Source organism: Rhopilema esculentum, chromosome 13 (genome assembly GCF_057945365.1).
Source record: "Rhopilema esculentum isolate cy_ngs chromosome 13, ASM5794536v1, whole genome shotgun sequence".
Classification (NCBI taxonomy): domain Eukaryota; kingdom Metazoa; phylum Cnidaria; class Scyphozoa; order Rhizostomeae; family Rhizostomatidae; genus Rhopilema; species Rhopilema esculentum.
Genome location: NC_142827.1, coordinates 2,905,539 through 2,928,638, shown reverse-complemented (window position 1 = coordinate 2,928,638; position 23,100 = coordinate 2,905,539). Strand labels below are relative to the sequence as shown.

At 36.7% G+C, this 23,100-nt stretch overlaps 1 protein-coding gene and 1 long non-coding RNA gene across 5 annotated transcripts in view; one reads left to right on the top strand and one right to left on the bottom strand.

Annotated features, from left to right (window-relative positions):
• LOC135692037 (uncharacterized) overlaps nt 1-23,100 on the bottom strand; it is a 233,239-nt gene that overhangs the window by 156,771 nt on the left and 53,368 nt on the right. Inside the window, exons 5-6 of one of the 4 annotated variants that reach the window (XM_089112151.1) lie at nt 15,485-15,593; nt 12,656-13,179 (exon numbers count right to left, since the gene is read on the bottom strand). The exons of 1 other annotated variant lie outside the window; for it this stretch is intronic. In XM_089112151.1, the coding sequence (XP_088968277.1) occupies nt 13,033-13,179; nt 15,485-15,593 (256 nt within the window). In that variant the 3' untranslated portion in view covers nt 12,656-13,032. Of the gene's footprint in view, nt 1-12,655; nt 13,180-15,484; nt 15,594-23,100 lie in introns of those variants that run through there. 2 more of the 4 variants (XM_089112150.1, XM_089112153.1) reach the window with 2 other exon arrangements.
• LOC148958597 (uncharacterized) overlaps nt 1-23,100 on the top strand; it is a 272,598-nt gene that overhangs the window by 210,774 nt on the left and 38,724 nt on the right. The gene's annotated exons all lie outside the window — the stretch shown is intronic.

The window sequence follows — 23,100 nt, the reverse complement described above, 5'->3', positions numbered from 1 at the left end:
AATCACTCAATCAAATCAATCAAATCTTTCACTGACCATATCTCAAGAAATTTTGTACAGATACATTAGATTTTCTATATTTAGAGGTATTTCATGGTGTTCTTTTAGGCTATGGAGTCAGAATTCTTAATCCTAAAGTAGATTTTTGATGACTTCAAAATGTTTTTCATAAGTAAAGTCGATTTTGCACTAATTTGAATTCTTCGATCTAATAAAGTGGTATATTATTGGCATTTCGCATTTCAAATTGTCATGCGGCATATTCATATAGGCTAAAAGGAGTTACTGAAATAGACGGTGAGTAATTTTGAAGCAATGCCTGACGGATGATAGTTGAATATAGCGATAAAGAACAAGAACTCTTGACTAGAGAAGAATGCAATTGAATCCCTTCATCCTTTTCCCTGTAACCAATTGTGTCTTTTTCTTCTATTGTATTGAGAATCGAAATCATTGTTATCTTCATTAATAAAGTCGAGTGTGCATCAAGTTTTGAAGTTATCCTTACATAGTTCGATGATTCACAATACCAATATTAATCATTAACTTGAAGTAAAAGTTTGTCTTTTGATGTTCAACCGACATTTGCTTTTAATTAAAAAAGAACCAGTTCTCCTTTACTTAACAATAAAACTTCTTTTTGTTATATCAGCGACGAGAAAAAATGTATTTCGCATCATTTTGGTTGACATCATTAATAAGCAAAGTTTGCTGTTGAATCCAGACTACATTCACATTGCCAATGGATAAATTCATCTAATTTTAATGACAATAGTGATGTTCTATTAAAACATAACCATCAGCAAAATTTAGATTTGAAGTTAATCCGCTACCAGATGTTAATTACCGCTTAATGCTCTACACGGTAGTGGTTCTTAATTTTTTGGTGGATTCTCGATGATTTGTAGCGACATTCTTTTGCCAGGTACATTTCGAAAGATAGTGCTCATCGTACAACAACACAGCGCAGTTGAGCAAAAAAACTGACACTGCCAGGTATTGCTATTCGCCATATTTGGCTTTTGTTTCTAAAGAACACGGAGCTTGAAGAAATAACAAGTAATGAACCAGTCATCATCAGAAGAAATTTACTATTGTCCGTCATTTTGGCCACTGGATATGCCTAGGCCCCATTTGATCACAGGGTCGTTTTTTATCGCCCTTTTGTCGCCTATCACCATTTTTTCGAACGCAGCTCTAATTTACGGATTGTACAAAATGAAGCAGCTTAACACGATCACAAACAAGCTAATTATTGTTTTAAATATATCAGGTCTTGGAACTGGAATATTCATCTTGCCATCCATAGCTGTAATGGCATCTTTGAAAGACAAGTACCGCAGCTGTGTGTTTGAACTCGTTCTTCAATATAGCACAGTTCTTTTTGCTTATTTCTCCTTTTTCATGTTGATGTTTGTTTCTATGGATCGTTATCTTCACATGACAAAACTCAAAAAGTACAATTTGTTCATGAACGAGTTTCGTATGAAGGTGATCGTTGTGTTTAGCTTCGCAACATCAGCAATATCGGCCTACCTATCTATCGCGATCCCTTCCTTCCCGCTTCAAATTGCCTCGAATTTAGTCAATCTTATTTGCATTCTATTTGTGTTCATCCTGTATTCGATAGTGCTTCGCAGAATTGCAACTAATGCTGAGAGAATGAAGAAAATGCTCAGAGATGCCGGAGAAGATTCGGGTAGTCGAGGAACAAGGGGAGAGTTCTCGGCTACAAAAACGATTCGTTTTGTCCTGGGCGCCTTGCTGGCTCTGTTTTTACCATACAACATTTGCTCCGTGATCTGGTCGTATTACAAATTCCAGGAGAAAAGGAATCCCCCGTCAACCATAAACGTACTAGAATATTGGTCTTGTATTATTATTTTATGTAATGCTTCAATAAACGCTATCCTATTTGCATATGGTAACAGCGTTGTGAGAAGATTTACAATTGGACGCTTTACCAGGAGTCAAGTTGCTCCAACGAGCGCAGTAAGCAACCTCACAAAGGCTTCTAAAATTGCAAACAAGTTCTAGCTGAAGGCATAAAAGGAGGTCGGTGGTTTTAGGCTGGTGTCTTGCCCATGCACTGTCAATAAAATTTGTGAGAGCAATGTTCAAAATGGATAAATTCGAATTGCCCCCAAAAGCAGCAATGAGACCGTTACCTGGGGCCCGGTTTAAATTAGGTCTTCTTTGCTAAACAAAAGTTGCTGAACTACTGCCCTCCTCTTTAAAACCGTGGTGAACTACTGGCATCTGACAACCGAGGATTATGAAAAGAACAAGAGAAAAAGGACAACAGAATCTTTATTCCAGTCAATAGATTGGTGATCTTTGCCTCTCAATTGATTTCGCATACGTCAAGGAAAATTGTCTGGTTGCAATCAGCTTCAATCTACAAATCTTTACAAGTAATTTTAGCAACTTGACTCACCTTTCATCGATTGTAACCTAAGTAATATTTAACATAACGTCATAAAATATTTAGTGTGAACTTCTGGATAATCTAAATGTTAATAATCGTTTTAAGCTTTCTTCAATAATTGATCAATTTTCAATTTAGTCAGCTTTAAGATATAATTTTCCCGGCTGTTTTCCCATGTTATTGACATGTAATGTTGACATTATTCAGTGTATAAAAGCACGGCCGGTGATTACAAACATTAAGCCTCAGTCCGACTAACTCGTAATAAAAACACGACAACGTCACTCTAAAAGCACAAACTATTAAACTTTCCTACCTAACTCGTGGCCTTTTCCGTATTTAACCACTATCTTTATTCCGCACTCATTTTGAAATAGTTTTATCATTTTCCTTTGTTTTTTTGTAAAAATATCTATTTTTTGTGGAAATATATGCATTGTGGTGAAAATTTAGTTTTGTAGAAATTTCAGTTGTCCAATTACGCTGATAGGGTAATGAAAAGACAAAATTATATTGTTTATTGATAACATTTATTCTTATTTAGGTAACAACTATATGGGTAGATATGCAATTAGTAGTAGTTGTCCTTCAGGTCGTTCGACCCCTGGTGATATTATGAACCTGACGTCTCCATTCAGCTCTATTTTTAGTGTCTTTGTTGAGCTGATAAACATTTCTTGTTGTCATCGTCTTAATGTTGTCAAACCACTTTGTTGCAGGTCTTCCTCTTCCTCTTTTCCCTTCAATTTTTCCTTGTATTATGAGTTTTTCTAAACTGTTGTCTGCTCTATTTATGTTGCCATAATAGGTTAATTGCCTCTTTCTGATGGTGTTGAATAATGATCTTTCTGTTTTTATTTGGCCTAGTACCCATTCATTCGTTCTTCTAGATGTCCACGGCACCCTTAGGAGTCTTCTCCATACCCAAAGTTCAAAGGCTTCAATCTTTTTCATTTCTGCTTTTCTTATTACTCATGTCTCACTTCCATATGTAACAACAGGGAATACTAATGCTTCGATTATTCTTATCTTGGTATTTAGTGTGATGTTTTTGTCTTTCATTATCGTTGTCAAATTGGTCATAGCCTTCCTACCCAGCATTAGCCTCCTTCTAATTTCTTTTGTGTGATCAGAGGTTCTGGTTAATGTACAGCCAAGAACATTGAATTCCTGTACTACCTCGATGGATTCCCCATCTACTTCAAAGTTGGTAATTTCTGCCGTCGTCATTACTTTTGTTTTTTTTAAATTTAGTAGTAGCCCTTTTTCCTTGCTTGCTTTCTTAACATTTCTGATAAGTTCTTCCAGATCTTCTTTGGTTTCGGCAATCAGGGTCGTGTCATCTGCATACCTTAAGTTATTAATGAGTCTACCATTTACTTTTATTCCGATGTTGTTTTCATATAGTCCTGCATTTCTCATAATAATTTCACCATATATATTAAATAGGTATGGAGATAGAATACAGCCTTGTCTCACTCCTTTGCTGATTTCAAACCAATCTGTTGGCCCATACATTGTTCGTACATGCGCTTCTTGTTTATGGTAAAGATTCTTAATCAAGATTATTAGATGTTCTGGAATTCTCATCTTTCTCATCACAAACCACATAGTGTTATGGTCCACACAGTCAAATGCTTGGCTGTAATCAATAAAACAAAAATATATTTCTTTCTTTACTTCGCGTACCTTTTCCAATATCCATCTGATGTTTGCAATTTGGTCTCTAGTTCCCCTTCCTTTAATAAATCCAGCTTGCTCAATTGATATTTCTCTGTCAATATAGGGTGTTAGTCTTTTCTGGATTATTTTCAGAAGTATTCTGCTCATGTGAACAATTAAGGATATTGTTCGATTATTTGAACATTCTCTAATATCGCCTTTCTTTGGCAGCGACAAGAAGACAGATCTTTTCCAATCTACTGGCCATTCAGTGGTTTTCCAGATTAGCTGACACAGCTTGCATATGATGTTGAGTGTTTCTTTGCCAGTATTTTTTACCAGTTCAATGGGGATGTTGTCAATACCTGGAGCTTTATTACACGCAAGTTCTTTAATGGCATGTTCTATTTCTGCTAGAGTTGGTTCCGGTTCTTCTGTAAATTCTTCTTCTGTGAAATCATTGGATATGTCTGCATCCCTGTTGTACAAGCATTGTGTGTATTGTTTCCATTGTGTGTATGTGTTGGAAAAACATAGTGTTGGCTATGAACAATTCGTTTTCAATGCAGAATTCTATTAATCGTTCTCCTGCAGCATTTTGCTCCCCTAGTCCAAATCTTCCACTGACTCCTTTTTCTTCAATATTTCCCACTTTTGCATTCCAGTCTCCAATTAAAAACCACATATCTTTCTTTGGTATATTATCTAGCACTTCCTGTAGCTCTGTGTAAAACTGTTCTATTACATCAGCATCGGCATCTGTGGTTGGTGCATATATTTGTATTATGCTGGTGTTGAAAGGATGTCCTTGAAGTCTTAATGCAATTATTCTGTCATTAACCATGTTATATCCTAGCACTGATTTGCTTATATTTTTATTGACAATAATGGCAACTCCATTTTTCTTGTATTGTTGGTGTCCTGAGTAGTACACTGTGTGATCACCTTTTCTAATATCCCCACACCCTGTCCATTTCATTTCACTTATTCCGAGTATGTCTAAGTTTATTCTGTCCATTTCATTTGTTACAACTTCCAACTTTCCCTGATTCATCGTTCTAACATTCCAGGTCGCAATTGTGTGGTTTTTGTTGTTGTGGAACTGCTGAGGTTTTTCATCCTCTGCAGTGTCAGCTATCATACGCCCTAATGGGTTTAGTACAACAGCTTCATTATTGCTAGAATTACTCAATCCAGAGCTGCACCCTTCCTCAGTAGCAAGTTGAGTGCCATCCGACCTGAGGGGCACATCTTCAGGCACTCTAGCTATTTTACTTGAGACTGGCATTTTCATAACATTTTCTTGGCAGGATACTGTAGTAGTTTGCCGTTGCTTTCTACAGATTGCAGTTCTCAACTAACTAGAGTTTGATTGCCGCCATTCATCTGGTTGTACCATATTTCTGCCAGCAGTCATGGTGCACGATACTTCATCATTTATTTAGCAAGACCAAATCTCTGCTAAAGCATCTCCACCCTGCTCTGTCGGTGGCGCACGGATGTAGTTTAAGTTCATACCCCAGGAACGATATTGGATCCATATCTGGGACCTTTGCAGGTGCTACCACCCCGGGTCAGGGTGGACCTGAGAGTAGTGGTAATTAAGAGGTAACTCCATTATCCCCAAAAATCTGGAGCTCCCGAACCATAGCCTTACCACAGGATGTAGTTTAATGTCATTACCCAGGATATGCAATTAATGTCCTAATATTATCATTGAGACAGAAACGTCAATTAATTGCATTTTTTGTCAATTTATCACTTTCATAGTGTTGTGCTAGAAAATATCGTCTATGGTACATATATCTAAAGATTAGTAAAGACTTTGAGTTTCAAGCTTTATGCAATGCTCGTGCAACGGTTCTAGGCAATGGTGTACAGATAAACTCATTTTTTATAAAAAAAACTGGCTATAACAAACAAGTACTGGACAGTCAGAAAAGAATAAAAAACCTCAGTACTCGAAGCAAAGAAATTATGAGGCTCTTAAATTGTGATAAAACTGAGAACAACAAACTTTTGTAAAATCCAAAAGTATTATTGCCAAGTTAGCCTCAAACTTAAGACACAAGTCATAAAAATATACTTCCCACATGAATACAGCATCAGAATCGAAGCGAATCCGTTGACGGGAAGATAATCTAGATTTGTCGTTAGGCAACTCTGAAGATTCTCTTGATGCAAAAAGAGACGAATATTGTTTCCGCACTGGGTTGGAAATGCGACAGAAAAGTTTTCTGCTAGAGATTGTGACAAAAGTAGGTACAGATGCTTCGAGAAAACCGTATGTTTCATAACGGTTGATGGATCAGCTAACGATAAAATAAATCCACAAGGCCTTTAAAATTATTTTGTTTACACCTCCTCTGCCAATGGCCGAACCAGCAGAGGTACCAGCGTCAAGAACGAAGAAATCACAAAGAACTTGAACAATGGGACACAAAACGTGTAACTTGACAACGAGACAGAAAAGGTCGATTGTGAAGCTGGCCGTGACTACACTCGTGGGCTTCTTGGCAGAAAATTGAAAGTTTTTTTGAAAATGGTTTCTTTGTTGGGACAATATCATGGTACAACAGAGAATTGCAAGAGTTTCCGGTATACTACGACAAAGACAACTCGGACGATTATATTTCTTTTAAAGACATTAAGGGGATTGATGTAGCTTTGCTTTAGTTGGATTAGATAGTTACTTCTTGTTACTGTCTTGGTTCTGTCTTTGGAAAAATTAAAAATAGATTCAAAGTCCCCAATCTTCTGTAATAGTTGCTAACATTAACTAATATAGATTTCAGAACCCCCAATATAGATTTCAGAAAATCATGATTAAGAAACTCTTAAGGAACAATGAGTATTCAAATTTCCAGCACATTTAGAAACTGGAGTACTCAACATCGACCTTTGTTTGTCATGAAGAAAATGAGTTTAATACGTTCTGAAGTTAACATGCTGGTACAGATACTGTCATTCCCTGTATCGTGTACAATACCCAGTAGGCAAGCTAAATTAATTTGTATGATGATTTAGAATTTTTTCTCCTCGCATCCCTATTTATTCGATAGAACAACAAGCTTTCTACCTGCATATTGCAAACATGCTCCTTATCTACAGCAATTCATTAAAAACAAAATTCAACTGATTCACAGGAATATAATTAATTTGTTTGACAACATCTCACTTATAGCATTTGCACAATCCCACAACAAAAATTTCGTCCGAAATCATTTTAGATTAGAAGCTGCCTAAAGCCCATCCCGGTTTATTTGTTGGCGCAAATTCGCCAAAAATGTAGTTATTTGTTCCAGTTTTGTGGTCTTAAGCTATTTCAGCTAAGATTTACTTGGTAGCTAATTCCCTTTAGTGTCTAGTTTAGAGTGGTATTGGAATCAACTAGAAGTTGTCTTGGAATCTTAAAAGTGGTCTTGGAGAAAAGAATCATTTGGGGAAAAATCGGGCCATTTTGGTTTAGATACTTGTCCCGTTGAGGGGCTTATCATTCTTTGCTAATCATTAACAGAACGACATCCTGTAAAAGTGCTTATTACCACTAGTGTAATGTAATGATTTTCTGAGATAAAGTAACTATATGAAATTTTGATACTCAACTTGTTTTAGGAATGATTAATTAAGGCTCATTTGTCCCTTATTCTATCCTATAGATTAAAAACAGATTGAATAAGATTAAAAAGACTCTGTTTAATAAAAAATTTTGGGTTTGGTAACAGTTCCGGCAAATTGAGAGACTTTGTATGCAACGTTTTTCCCGGATGTTTACTCCTAGACTTCAACCTAAGCAGCATATTCACACATGCTGTTAAACATGAGCAAAACATTCCTTTAAAATTGCTCAACGTGAGCAACAAATTTGCTCATACTTAAAAATGGCTTTCAAAAAAGCAAACATTTGAGTATATTAAAGCTTTTTGTCTGACACTCTTCAAAGTATAAAACGCCAGCACATAAATCGACAACTCTACGCTAGGAAATACATATTCTCAGTTGTGGATCGAAATAAGCCAATCAGAAACGCAAGCACGTGACTGTTAAGGCCGCCCAATCAGTTTCGCCTGCCTATTGAGGATGTCAACAAGGGAGTCCCAATGTGAAAACGAACTCCTTCTGTCAACACAATAGCGGTTTTTGCTTGGAAAACTTATCTAGCATCTTTGTTTAATTAAGAGCTTAAGTCGTCATTTACCTGGCTTAAATCTACAACTAATATCATAAATGATTCATCACCATTCCTTGATAAAAGACTAGTAGAAAGCGGAAAATGGCTAACGACTTTATCTGGTTGCAACAAGGCAACGAGTGAATAGCACAGAACGGACAATTATTGCCGACAAAACCAACCCTAAAATCTATCAAAGATGCTATAACTTGAATTTACTGTTAATTTAAAACTTTGTTTTGGTTGAAAAAATTTGAATTTCCAAGCATGAACAACACCAATAAACAAAAGTTGTTTACATTGCTGCTGTTTACATTTTAGCGAGAAACAATTGATAGAATAACGGCTACTAAAGGGCAAAAAAACACGGTCCGAGTCATGAAAACTCAAGGAATTAAACCTTCTCTATCGGTGTTGGCGATATAAAAACAGTTTTGCTAACAAGGCCTTAAATAATTTCCACCCAAGAAATTTTGATGGTGAAAAGATTGTAAAACTAAAGGAAGAATTAGCTTCAATTGCATCATGAGCGAGGAAGTCTACTGAGAAAGCTAGAGCACTAGGTGACAACAAATTTTCTACGAGCGAGCCTTCAACGCTACCAATTCGTACCAGTACCAGGTGAAATTGCCAGAAACCCAAACATTATCTAAAATAGCTCAAAAACATACCTGCTTAATCAGTAGAGGAACACCATTAGACTCATCTGATAGCTAGCTCTCATTGAGATGTGACGTATAGAATAAAACAGCCTATTTGTATTGTGGCTTCACCGAGCAAAACGAGGAACTCGCTATGCCAAAACATTGATTCCCCCTAGATTAACCAAGGGAATGAAGCGCCACGAAACACACATCTTACCCTGGTTATACAAATCAAATTCACAGGAGGCCGAAAGACTCCCCGCATTGTCCATAAACTAGTAGAGCAGATAAAAGAAAACGCGAGGAAGCGTGGCACAAGATACCATAAGGACTAAGAAATATAAGCAATCTCAGGCGAATTAGTTAAAGATGAAAAGCCTCTCGTGAAATCAACTCTGGTCATATTTAATTTACTCATCTTCTAAAATGGCAGAGGATGACTCCCTTTCAGGACGAGGCTTTCAAGTTAGAATAAGCTAATCACGGGGGGGACTGCCTTTAAGAACAAGAGCTTTTCATTAGAAAAAAGCGATTGAATCCCTTCTTCCTTTTTCCTACTACTTTTTGTGTTTTTGTCTTCTATTGACATGAAAATCACAACGGTTGTCTGGTAAGGTTAAACGTCTATCTTGCATAGTTCATTTATTCGTGGAACCTTTATCAATCAATAATCCTGAAGCTAAAGTTTGCTTATTCATGTTCAATCAAAACATTTTTTGAATAAAAACTGAATCAATCCATCTACCCTTGTTCTATCTTTACAATAAAATTTGGTTTTCTTTTAAAAGCAATACGAACATGGCATTTCGCTTCCTTTTATTGGCACATTTAATCAGGTAATTACGCTGTTAAATCAAAACTACCTTCCCATTGAAAAAGGACCAGCTCTAATTTATATAACATTAACATTAATATTATATTAAAACAAAAAAACATCGTCGATTTTCCGATTTCATGTTATTCAACTGGAATGTGTTCATTGCCAACATTTACTTTACATGGTAATGACTTTTTTTCTCTCCTCGTAATATTTATAACAGAAATGCTCTACCTGGTACATTTCGAAAGACAGCGGTTATTGCAGAGCAACACAACACAGCTGAGTGAAAAGACTGGCACAACACATTTAACTCTACAGAACGCAGGACTTAAGGGATATACGCAATGATGAACAACTCCTCAACAGAAGAAAATTAATATTGCTCGTCATGATAGCCACTAGACATGCCATGGCCTCATCTTTTTATTCGATATAAAAAGTTACAAACAAAATTACCTAAAACTATACAGAGCGGAAACTACTTTATTAAGTTAGAAGAACGGCCAGAAGGAGCAATATATCATGGCTACCTCCTAGTACTATAAAATATACGTAAATCACAATATCAAATAAATCGCGAGGATATTTAAAAAATTTTGTTCCTGCATTATTCAAACCGTATGGAGGCATGGATATACTTCAATGTTGCCGTGAGGATTTTTGCATTTAGATCAAATGGTAACTGTTCATGGCCATAAAGGATGACTTTTAGTAACTCTTTATGTTTCTTTATTATTTGAAAGATTTAACAAACCATGAAGCAACAATATAGCATGGACACTCTTGAAAAGATCATGTCTATTTACATTATAAGTATGGCAGAGCAGAAAGTAGTGCTCCGTGTCCTCAACACCATCATTTGTTTAGCATAAAGGAATCAAAGTATCCCTAAAATTATGTTTGAATTTATGAAAATTTAGCTGTGTAGTCCAACCCGTAGCTGTGTTAGGATGGGTAAGCCTTTTGGGCCATAAATACGATAGTTTCTTTGGGGGTGGTCATAAAAACGGTTTTGGGGTTGGGCGGATAATTGACAGTTGCTTTTTCTTGAAAATATTCACAGAGCTGGATAGTCTGATTTCAGGGTCGAGCCTTTCTCCTTCCAATAAGCAGTTTGCTTTAATATTCCGTGATGCCGGTTAATACGAATCATTGGCCAGCAGCAATATCATCGTTCCGTTTATCCATTAAAGTCAGACCCTTACCGAATTTTCTGTCTATCTCAAAATTACTCATGCTTCTGTCAGTCTTTAAGTTGTACATATTTCGCTACACTGTGGTTTTGATCTCCATTCTCGTCTTGCCACTCACTATGGTTGTCCAGATCATAGCACATTTTTCTTTTTATCCAAACACTCACATCCTTCAGGTATTTGCTGGGCTGTTCTCGTCTGTCAAGGCTATAATCCACGTACTACTCGAGCTAATCAAACGCTTGACAAGTTTGTTTCTTGAACATTGTAAACGAATGATTTTGAGATCTCTTCATTCGTGCCTCAGAGTGATTTCGATAAGTTGTTGTTAAAAACCTCCTCACTTGTGTTTTACCTGTTTTTTGCTACTTTATGTAATTGTTATTTGTATTGTGTAATCTTTAATATTTAGATATATAAATTAGTGTTGAGGTGTTATATTAAATGTTATGGTCACAGGGTTGCTATATATATTTCCATGCTCCCTGCGGCATCGTCTTGTAACCTTCGTATGTCCTTGTAACTTTTATTCGGATGAAAAAAAACAAGCAGTTTGGGTAGAAGCTTGATTTGAAACCTAGCGTCCTTGCACGTATTTGCCCAATTGTAGCGCGTCTGCAAAGATCATAGCTGGTCTCTTGTAGATGAGAAATGTGGCATCTTGTGTAATCTGAAGTCCGATCGTTTACTTTTTTTAAAAAAGGATGAGGCGTCTGCTCCATCGTCTAAAGCTCAATGATTCCCAACCAAGTTTGTCATACAACTTTTCACGGGACGTACCCTTCCAGGCCCCCGTTAATGCTAGTGCAGCGGAGAATTGGATAGCTTCAAGTTTTTCCATTAGATTACGTAATACAACATCATGGCTAAATTTGCAAATATCATGTGGGATGTAACATATGACGTCGCCATAATCTAGAAATGGTCGAACATACAATTTGTACATTTCGTTGAGGGTATGTTGTGGTAGATATTAGGAAAGAAACCTCCAAATTCCAATTCCGTGCCTGGTTTTTGAGATGGCAGCTCTGATGTGACTAGAAAAGGACAATTTGGAGTCCAATATGATCCCAAGGTGCTTTTGCTTTGCATGTCTGGCCTCATTTGATCATTGTGTCCTTTTCTACCGCTCTTTTGTCACCATTCATCGTTACCTCGAACGCAGCAGCTATCAGTGTCGCTTGCCTATTGAAAATATCACCAATCGAGTCCTAGTTTGTTTCAAAATGTATACTTTCTTCAAAACCATTTTAAACTTTCTACCACCAAAAGATTGTTAACTTGTTGTCAATATTTTTGTTTTGAAAGTATTTGTCATTTGTTTGGGACCATTCGTTGTTGTTTTGGGTTGTTTTAAAATATTGTGTGCTATTTACTTGTTCTATTGGCCATGGTAATAATTTATAGAATGATTTAAAGATTTATAGAAGATTTTAATGATGACAATGATTTTGGTGCCGTTGTTATTTGTCCGTTGTCTTCAAAAATGACTAAAAAAATTATCAAAGAAAGTGGATTGTCACCAAAGGTAGCAGCAGATCAAGCCAATAGGGGTATGAAGCGTTCTCCCACTTATCGCAGACGAACATTCTGATGCGATAATAGGCAAGAAAGCGACTTCATGTTTACGCGACGCCTTGTTAATGTCATATGAAGTTAATTTTAAAGGAGAAATGAAGATAAGAAAAAAAAATTGTTCAACATCAAGGAGCAACCTAAATCAATTTGAAAATGCCAAATATTTTGTGGAAGAAATAAGGAAAATAGGGATGTAGATTGTTAATATTAGCATATTTTATTATCACCTATCCTACATCCGAGGGAAATAGTCCAGATCAAATACATCTTGGCGATATTTGTCTATAAAATGATGTGAGTTTGAAGGTATTACAGTGCGTTTGAACACGCTTTACGCTTGTTAGCAGAGGCAATCAGAACTCAAAGGATGGAACGCGATAAAAAGATGAAACTAGAACGGAATAGAAGTGCCATGCAACAACATACTTCCTATGCATAGGACTAATCACTTCCTCTTTTCAAAGAGAAAACTTTTCCTAAAATGAATGAAAAAATGAATGGAACCGTTAATGTTAAAAAATGAGGTAGATTTCTTCTTAGGGATACTTCATTCTCAGGCCTGTTTCGTTTTCTTTTTCTTGCTGCCGAATTCTTGACTGCATCAGTTTTCTACTTTCCTCCAGGGCCTGATAGAAACTCTGTAATTCAGCCAACCTCGACGACAACGTCCTGATAGTTGTGTTCTGAAAATGGGGATTGATTACCCTTAAGAAAATCTGCTGCTCGAAAACAAGAGATGGCTAAAAAAGACTTTTCAGAAGAAATGGTTGCATTTACTTAGAAAAGATTGGGTATGACCAAGATCATCACCAATTATGGCGTTCAAAGAATACAGTTCAAGGAATTCAGTGTCACAGACGGGTCTAGAGCGAGAACAAGTGTTAATGAATGCTGAGTCAAAATCTCAAAACATCAATGTTGCTTCTGAAGGCGACCTAAAAACAGAGTTCAGAAATTGTCGCAACCTTCCTTCGAAAGAAACTTTTCCTTATTTGCCTTCCTCAAAAACTTTCTTCTATCTTTCGGATAAAAGGTCTCTAGGAAATGGAATTTGGGTAAAATCACTGGTGGTATAGTTACGCTTTGTCAGCAAATTAAGAAAGGTCCAAGCACAACGGTAAAATCATCCAACACTATATACCCTTTTCTAGTTATGTATCGGCCTTCCTTTGGACTCAATGCCGTCCTCAATGTGCCTCAAAACGTCGAAAAAATGATCGGATGCAAATTTCTTTATTTCGAAATAGGGCCTAAAGGGGGCCAGCAGTTTCACTGTTCTACCATCATACAGACTGGTATACTTCTAGAAACAGCAGGTAACATAGAGAACGTGAGATCCACAAGCACTGGAGCTATACAAGCCTAAAGACGCCTGAAACACGTTCCAATAATACTACAACGCATCAAAAGAAAACGCTACGTATTTTACCATAAGATATAACAAGCAGAAGAGACAGAAGTAGTCTTTGAGGGACCATTCCGATTCAAATACATCTTTACCAACCAAACTCGTGCAGCAGAGCGACAAAATTTAACAAAGAACGTAGGTGAATGCTCTACGTGAAAATAATTATCTTGAAATTTATTGAATTTTTTACTGAATGTAGAATTTTACTTTCTGCTGAATGACACTTTAAAGCTGTTAATCAAAAGTCTGATATTTTGTCACGTTGTGTCCTAGATGAAACACCAGTGTTTGAAAACCAGAAAAATAAGACTAGTAACTGGGGCAAGAAATCCTGTAGTTATATCAAGTAAAATTTGCTGGCAATGACAGTAAATCAGCTGGCATTTGCAGGCAACAGTGAAACAAGCTGTGGATGATTTCGGAAGCACGGTACTAGATGTACTTAAAACCCCAAATATTCTAGAAGGGAGGCGAGGAGTTTTGAAAATTTTGAGTACATACTTACCCAGTACATATTTGTTAATACCTACCCAGTGATGTAGGTATTAATAATAAGTCCTACCCAGTCCATATTTATCAATAAAAAAATTTCCTGTTTTAACAGATGCCTTCCAAATATCCCCAATCTCTTTGGAACAACCACCACAAAATTTTGAGACCGACACATCATTGCATCCTTAACATTTCATCTACTTAAAAAAAATTTCCTTATTTGAGGCAAAATTTAACCCAGTCCTACCCAGTACATATTTATTAATTTATATTTTTTAATTGTTTTCACAAATCCCTTCCAAATTTCTCTCTTTGGAACCATCACTCAATAGATGCATTTAGCAGACTACTATCAATAGGAAGCATTTATTGCAAAGCAAACATGTAACTGATAGCAATTAGTAAGATTAATCTACAACCCCCACCCCCCTAAAAAATGCTATACAACTAAATACCTAAGTGCAAACTAAGGGACTAAGGGCCTTAGCTAGCCTGGGCCCCTGTCCAAAAATGCTACGACATTACTGGACTGGGATGGAAGCTAGGCCTTAACATGATGGATAAACATTCGGTTTCTGCAGCTGTCACATTTCATAGATCAAGGCAATTCAGGCTAATTACAAAATGGATTTGGATCATATCATAATTTATCTGCAACAAATAGCCTACTTGAAAAATATTTGTTGAAGAGCCCTCTGACCATCATGAAGTGTAAACACAGTAGAAAAGTTGCTTATTCTAGATCTGATGACCAAGCTGTGAATAGCGTCTTCAAAGTGAATTGGGAGTCCTAACTTAGGATCACGCCTAATGCCAGATCACATGCCCCATCAGTACTGAAAAGTAACAGCAAAGTAACTTAGCAGAAAAACCAACATGATGTCAGCTCAGAACAACCCTACTCCGTGTGAAAACAGTGGATGGGACTGGCATATCCTGTAACAACCTCATTAAAGAAGCAATCTAAGTTGTTGCTTGTCCCATAAACCTTTTTCTCCTGCCAATCGAATGTGGAACTAAGAGCACATATTGATTGTAAATATCCATTATATAACGATTTTTAATTAAAAAAACAACAAGAAACATACCAAATGACTTTCTTTGAGGGAAAACCTATTCGTCCAAATGATGCTTTCGATCTTCTGTGATAAAATTGATAGTTGCTTGGCCATCAGCGGAAAACATTCGACAAATTCTCTGTCAAAAGAAAAATAAGTAACGTTCAGTCTAAAAATGGATTAGCAAATTGAACTGAGATACCAACAATTTGCAACAGCCAGGCTACAATGCGGCTTTTAGTAGACAGGTACTTGAAAGGGAAAAAGAAGGTATACCTGACTGAAGAAGCAAGCTCGGGGATCGTTCAAGACAGAACGTACTCGAGAGGAGGTGAATTTCCTTGCCTTGGGAATTATTTAAGAAAAATCCCATGCATTAGAATCGCACTCTCCTCCGGAAAACAAGCATGATAGTCTTTTGAAATTTATAACAGGCAAAGGGTCCAGATGACAAATATCTTTTGGATGAACTGAATGAAATTATCCCCTTGAAGTGGTACAGTATTGGCAACATTTTTGTTTCTCTGTTTTGTATTCGTGCCATAATCTAAAAAAACTTCAAACACAAAGTCGATTTTTCGTTAAGATTAAATGTTTATCTTGTACAGTTTGTTAACTAGAGGGATTAATATCAATCAATTCTATTAAAGTTGACGATAGTCTTTTAATGCTCAATACACACTTTCTTCTAACTAGATTTGAACCATTCCATCAACGCCTCTGCTTTATTTACAAAAAACTTAGTGTTTGTTTTATCATCGTTAACTTTTCAGGTGGATTTTCCGTATGATCTTTAGCGAGAATTTTCAGAGCAGCGCACATTTAGAAACAAACTGCTCTTTTACGGACACAAAAGCGACATGAAGCGAACACAGTGACGCTACAAGAAAATTGCCATTCGTAAAATTTGGCATTCAGAATTAATGGCGCATGACTTAAAAAAAACAAGAAAAGATGAACCGCTCTTGCCCAGGAAAACCATACTTTTGCCCGTCATTATGGCCATTAGACATGCCGTGGCCCCAATTGATCACTTGGTCCTTTTTTACCGCCCTTTTGTCACCAATCATCATCGTCTCGAACGCGGCACTAATTTACGGACTGCACAAAATGGAGCAGCTAAACACGATCACAAACAAATTCATTCTCGTGATGAATATTTCAGATCTTTGCATTGGAATATTCATCATGCCATCCATTGCTGCAATGGTAGCTTTGAAAGACAAGTATCGCAACTGTACATTTGAACAGGTTCTTCAATATTGCGCCTGTCTTCTCGCATATTTCTCCTTTTTCATGTTGATGTGCGTATCTATGGATCGTTATCTTCATGTGACGAAGCTCAAAAAGTATAATGTGTTCATGAACGAGTCTCGCATGAAGGTGATCGTTGTGTTTAGCTTCGTAACATCGGCAATAATCGCCTACATATCGATCGCGTTTCCTTCTTTCCCGCTGCAAGTCGTGTTGAATATGTCTGATCTTTTTGGTGTTCTGTTTATGTTCATCTTGTATTCGGTGGTGTTTCGAAGAATTTCAATTAATGCTGAGAGAGTTAAAAACATGCTGAGAGATGCCGAAGAAGTTTTGGGCAGTCGAGGAACAAGGAGAGGAATCTCGGCAACAAAAATGATTCGTTTTGTCCTGGGCGCCTTGTTGCTTCTGAATCTACCGTATAACATTTCTTCCGCAATCTGGACGCATTACAAATTCCAGGAGAAGAGGAATCCCCCATTAACCATAAACGCACTAGAATATTGGTCTTATATAATTGTGTTTTTTAATGCTTCAGTAAATGCTATCCTATTCGCTTATGGCAACAGCGTTGTGAGAAGATTTTTGATTGGACGCGTTTCCAGAAATCAAATTGCTCCAAAGAGCGCAGTGAGCGACGTCACAAAGACCTCTAAAATTGCAAGCAAGGTCTAGTTAAAGCCATTCAAGGAGAGGTTGACGTCATCTGCTCTAGACTAGTGTCTTGTCCATGTAATGTAAATAATTTTTGGTGAGAGCAATAATCAATCGGTGCACATATGAACTTTTCACAAAAGCAGTGTGAAGGCTCCTACGCTGCATAAGGCATAGAGAGGTTTTACTGGCTGATCAATGGTAGCTACAAAAAAATGGTTCAATTTTTCAGTCGTTGACAGGATTTTCTCCTTACAAGGGGATGGAAAAATAATAGCAACAACGAAGAAAAGGAAACGGACAACAGATTCTAAATTTTTGTCGATTGCTGATCCTTGCCTTTTAATTTTTTCGAGTGTTGATAACGTCAAGAAACTTTATTTCACTCCAATCAGCTTCAGCACAGAATACATCACAAATTCATGTAGACGTGAAGAAACAAAGGTTGATATATTGCAATTTTTTGCATTCGTTTGGCAGTGTCATAGTGTTGTGCTAAGAATGATCGTCTATGATATGTATCTGTAAAACTTAATGTTATGTTCTGTTATATTGCTGTTTAAACGCTGCAAATAAACATAATTAAGCGTAGTTATGTTATGTTGTATAACAAGATTGTAAAATTAGATTAAGGGCCATCTTGGACTGAATATATCTCAAAAAGATGTTAGTGGTAAAAAGTTCAAGTGCTGCAAGGAGAGACATATAAGACTACGGTGTCCTAACATTTCCTAAACAGCCGCTGTTCGTAGTGCTTATTCATGAATGGAGTAAATCTTTGTGCTAACTCGTCGATCATGAAACATCTATATTAACGGACAGTAGCTAAACTTTAACATTTCAATAGCTCCCATGACATTCTTTGTTTTTTCTTCGGGAATATAAATTGAGACCCTTGCAAGAGCACGTAGCTTGTATTACGCTTCCGTTTACACCATATTTACATGGTGTTAAAAATTTACTTATTGGTCAGATACAGCTCCCGACAATTTTTTTCGATCTTTATTGAGATTTCAGTATCCTTCTTGCCAAATACAAGGAGATGGCATTTCTCCGCGTTCAATTCTATGCAGGTTTGTGCAACCCTTTTTCTTTGTTCAACAGTATCATTTTCTAGCTTTAAAATAGATTCTCTCAAACTTTTTTTAGAATTCTCATTTTTTTATCGCTGACTGACCCTTGGGTGACACCTGATTTCACTTCTTTCCGCGAGCTTTATGAGCAATTGATTTTAACCCGTTGCTTTCTACACGCTAGATAACTGTAAACCATATTTAAGACACATTTTGGTAGCTCACAAATTTCGGCTAGTACTGCCATTCCTTGACAGCCAAAAGGGGCGGGCAAAAGGGGGGGGGTACCTATCTTGCTCTTGCAACAAAAGGGATATTTGGGGGCAATGTTCTTCCATGCTCCAAATACAATAGTATATGTTTAGAGACATCAGAAAAGTTTAATAACAGCTGGAATTTTCTAAAGTGATGTTGATGTTTCAAAGGGATGTAGATTTTCAAAAGTATTTGTGAAGTTTATAGAGCAGGTTCTGATACATCTATCACAAAGAAAGCTACCAGATAAAATTGATAGGCAGGATTGGCAGAATAACTCTGACAGAGCAAACTAGCCATACAGTTTATTGACATTTGCCCTGGAAAAGAATTCAGATAACTAGGGACCATCCAGGTAACTAGGGACAATTGAATCTTTATTCATGTCCATTGCGAAACTTAGCCACTTAATCGTTTTCGCATACGAACAAAAATTGTATCCTTCCAATGATCTTTCATCTACACCAGCAGAAAACCTTCCAAGTTACTTTAGCAGTTACTTAACACGAGTACCTTTAATTGTATGTGGAAAATTGTAGACCTGTATATATGTACGAAAACCTAAGATTACCGATTGTAGCCAAAGTAATACTCGTTTTAAATCTAAAGATTACATAAATGTTGATAATTATTTTAACCTTTCTTCAAAAAATGATCAATTTTCAATTTTTCAGCTTGAAGATTTTATTTTCCCGGCTGTTTTCTGAATTATTTTCCCGGCTGTTTTCCCATGATATTGACATGCAATGTTAACATTGATCAGCTTTTGGAGGCACAACTGGTGATTACATACATTTCATGCTAGTCTGACTAACTCTTAATAAAAACACCATCACGTCACTCTCATGGCACAAAGTCCTATGTTATCTAACAGGCACAAAGTCCTATGTTATCCGTATTTAACTACTATTTTTCTCCCGTCTTATTTTCGAAACAGTTGTATCATTTTCCTTTGCTGAAAGATCTATTTTTGGTGGAAATATATGCACTGTGGTAAAAATTTAGTTTTGTAGAAATTTCAAGTCTGCAAAAATGCTTATAGATGGGTAATTATAAGGCAAAAATATATTTTTATGGGTAACGAATATTCTAATGTATGTAACAGCTACATGCATGTAAAGTCTGTTTATTCTGCATTTTTCGGTCTGTTTATCACTGACATAGTGTTGTGGAAAGAAATATCGTCTATGGTACATATTTCTAAAAATTAATAAAGACTACTGCTTGTCAGATTGTAGTATAGTGTTTGATGTCGCATAGGCAGAGTTGTACACGCGTTGGTGTATTAAACAGAAGATTTTTAAATGGCTTTGAAAAAAGCAAACATTTAGTAAACTAAAGCTTTTCGTCTGACACTCTTCAGAGTTTAAAACATCAGAACATAGACCGAAAACTCTACGCTAGGAAATATATATACCCAGTTGTGGCTCGAAATAGGCCAATCAGAAACATGAGCACATGACTGTAGAAGATTTTTAAGTTGCAATTTCGAGTTTCTTCTTTATGCGATGCTCGTGCAACTGATTACCTGATTACCTGTACCATGCACGATACTACGCTATCAAATGCTCCTGTTTGTTTTAGTTGGTAATGTTAGGGAAAGGTACAGGAGCCTATAGCTAACAAGGCAAATAGAGAGAGGGATTTGGAAGATAGGACGGAATCATAAAGGTTGTTGATTTTATTTATGAGCAAAGACAGGTTGTAAAAGTCTTGGGAGCAGGAAGAGGGTTGAGCGTTCCAAAGTTTACAGATCAAGGGAGGAAGGAAGAGTTGTGGGACAGAATACATGAGTTTGGCAAGAGACTTAAAAAGGGTGAGCACTGGGAAAATGTCTGGTATTGCATATATTTCTCAGGGGACCAGAGAGCAACGTCCGTGGTAAAATCTATAAAAAATTGAGAGATCAGCGACAGGGCGTTCATAGGAACGAGGCTGAAGAGACTGTTTGAAAAACATCAGAAGAGAAAGCATAGACTTAGGAATGTGAAGCGGCTGGACAGTAAAACTTTTATATGGTTTCCTAGACAATGTTGTAGTTTGGATGGCAATAATGAAAATATAGGCTTACTTAAGTCTATACTTCGCTTGATTTACCATGAAAAGTCACAATTATTCGAAACGGTCCACTTCTGGAATTTCCATTTTCTCAAAGGGGACTAGGACCGTCATTAAAAAGGTTTTTCCAACAATCAACATTATTTCAAGAATAGTACAAAGTGGAAGAAACAGAGCTGAATGATAAATGAGCAGAATAAAGATAGAGACTTTGATTTCACGCTGATTGCTGTATATACAAGATGGTTCTTAGTTGCTTCTCCAACTACAATAAGAAGAAAGGAAAACCGTTCTGTTTTATGCACCAAATATCATACACATTTATACACCTATACGGCATCAAGTACCTTTATGGCAGGCATGTAATTAGTAATTGTCATCAAATGTTCACCACGATGAAAGTATGGCAGAGTTCTGTGATTGCTAAAAGAATGATCTGATACTGAATCAACTGGCTCTTAAAATACTTTATATGCCAAATGTTTGTGTGATTCTTCTAAAGAAAAAAAATATTTTGACAGCATTAATTTCAGACACTTCTACCATCTAAAACTTTTAGCCTACGCGCAGCCTCAGACACTTCTATCTCGAAGTGTCTGAGGCTGCGCGCAGGCTAAAAACTTTTCGATGCAACTGTTTTGCATGTCAGATTTGTAATGGTCTGTTAGAGTACAAACGTTTTAGAATACATTTGTTATCAAATTTTGCTCAGTGAGCGCTTTGCATTTCAAAAGAAACTAAAACTTTCTTCACAATACAACAGGCAGCTGTTTACACTGAATGATATAGATTTATACTGAACATAGATAAAGAAATGAATAGGTTCTTATCCATAAAAATCTTGAATAAATAAAAAAACAGGTTTCTACTGTCAAAATTGCACATTTGATTCCGTTAAAAAGCTCACCTATCCAATGAATGTTTCGAAATGATTCTCTAATTCCTCACCTGTTCGAAATTATTCTTAAAGTTAAAAGGTCCGTACACATTTCATTAAAAAAAGACAAACACATCATAATTTTATCGAGTTGATATTTTCTCACTAGCAGATGTTCATGGCCGACTTTGAAATGGCACAAGCATCTTATCTACAACGAAAATGCTCTGTATGATGCATTTCTAAAGAAAGCGCTTATAACACGACACCACAGAGCAGTTAAGCGAAAAAAACCGGCGCAACGTATTTAGCTCTGCAGAACGCAGGACAAAAGAGAACTACGTAAAGATGAACCACTCATCTTCAGAAGAAAATTACTACTGCCCGTCAATATGGCCACTGGACATGCCATGGCCTCATTTGATCGCTTGGTCGTTTTTTACCGCCCTGCTGTCACCAATCACCATCATCTCGAACACAGCTCTAATTTATGGACTGTACAAAATGGAGCAGCTTAACACGATCACAAACAAATTCATTCTCCTGATGAATATATCAGATCTTGGCATTGGAATATTCATCATGCCATCCATTACTGCAATGATAACTTTAAAAGACAAGTACCGCAACTGTGTGTTTGAACTGGTTTTTCATTATGGGGCCTTTCTTCTTGTTTATTTCTCCTTTTTCATGTTGATTTGCGTAAGTTTGGATCGTCATCTTCACGTGACAAAGCTCAAAAAGTACAATAAGTTTATGAATGAATTTCGCATGAAGGTGATCGTTGTGTTTAGCTTCGTAACGTCGGCTGTAATCGCCTACATATCAATGGCGTTTCCATCTTTCCCTCTGCAAATTGCGCTGAATTTATCCAATATTACTTTCATTCTATTTGTGTTCATCTGGTATTCGAAAATGCTTCGCAAAATTGCAATTAATGTTGAGAGAATTAAGAAAATGCTGAAAGATGCCGGAGAAAATCATGGTTACCGAGAAGCAGGACATGAAATCTCGGCAACGAGAACAATCCGTTTTGTCTTAGGTGCTTTGTTGGTTCTGTATCTACCGTACAACATTAGCTCCGCAATTTGGACGTATTACAAATACCAGGAGAAGAGGAATCCCCCATTAATCATGAATGTGATAGAATATTGGACCTACGTTTTCCTGCTAAGTAATGCAACAATAAACGCTATCCTTTTTGCATATGGTAACAGCATTGTGAGAAGATTCTTGATTGGCAAATTCTTCAGAAGTCGTGTTGTCCCGAACAGAACATCACCTGCTTTTCCATAGCAGATCGGAATTGAGGAAGAGGAAAATAAAGTGGAAGGTTAGCCAATGCAACATCTATTCCAACAAATCCCAGCACTGTTTGTCGTCCTGGAGAAATTACATTTTTAGACATTACTAGACGATTTACCAACAAAACCTTTGGCCTTGACTTCATTTACTTAAGCTGCTGGTCGTCGAAA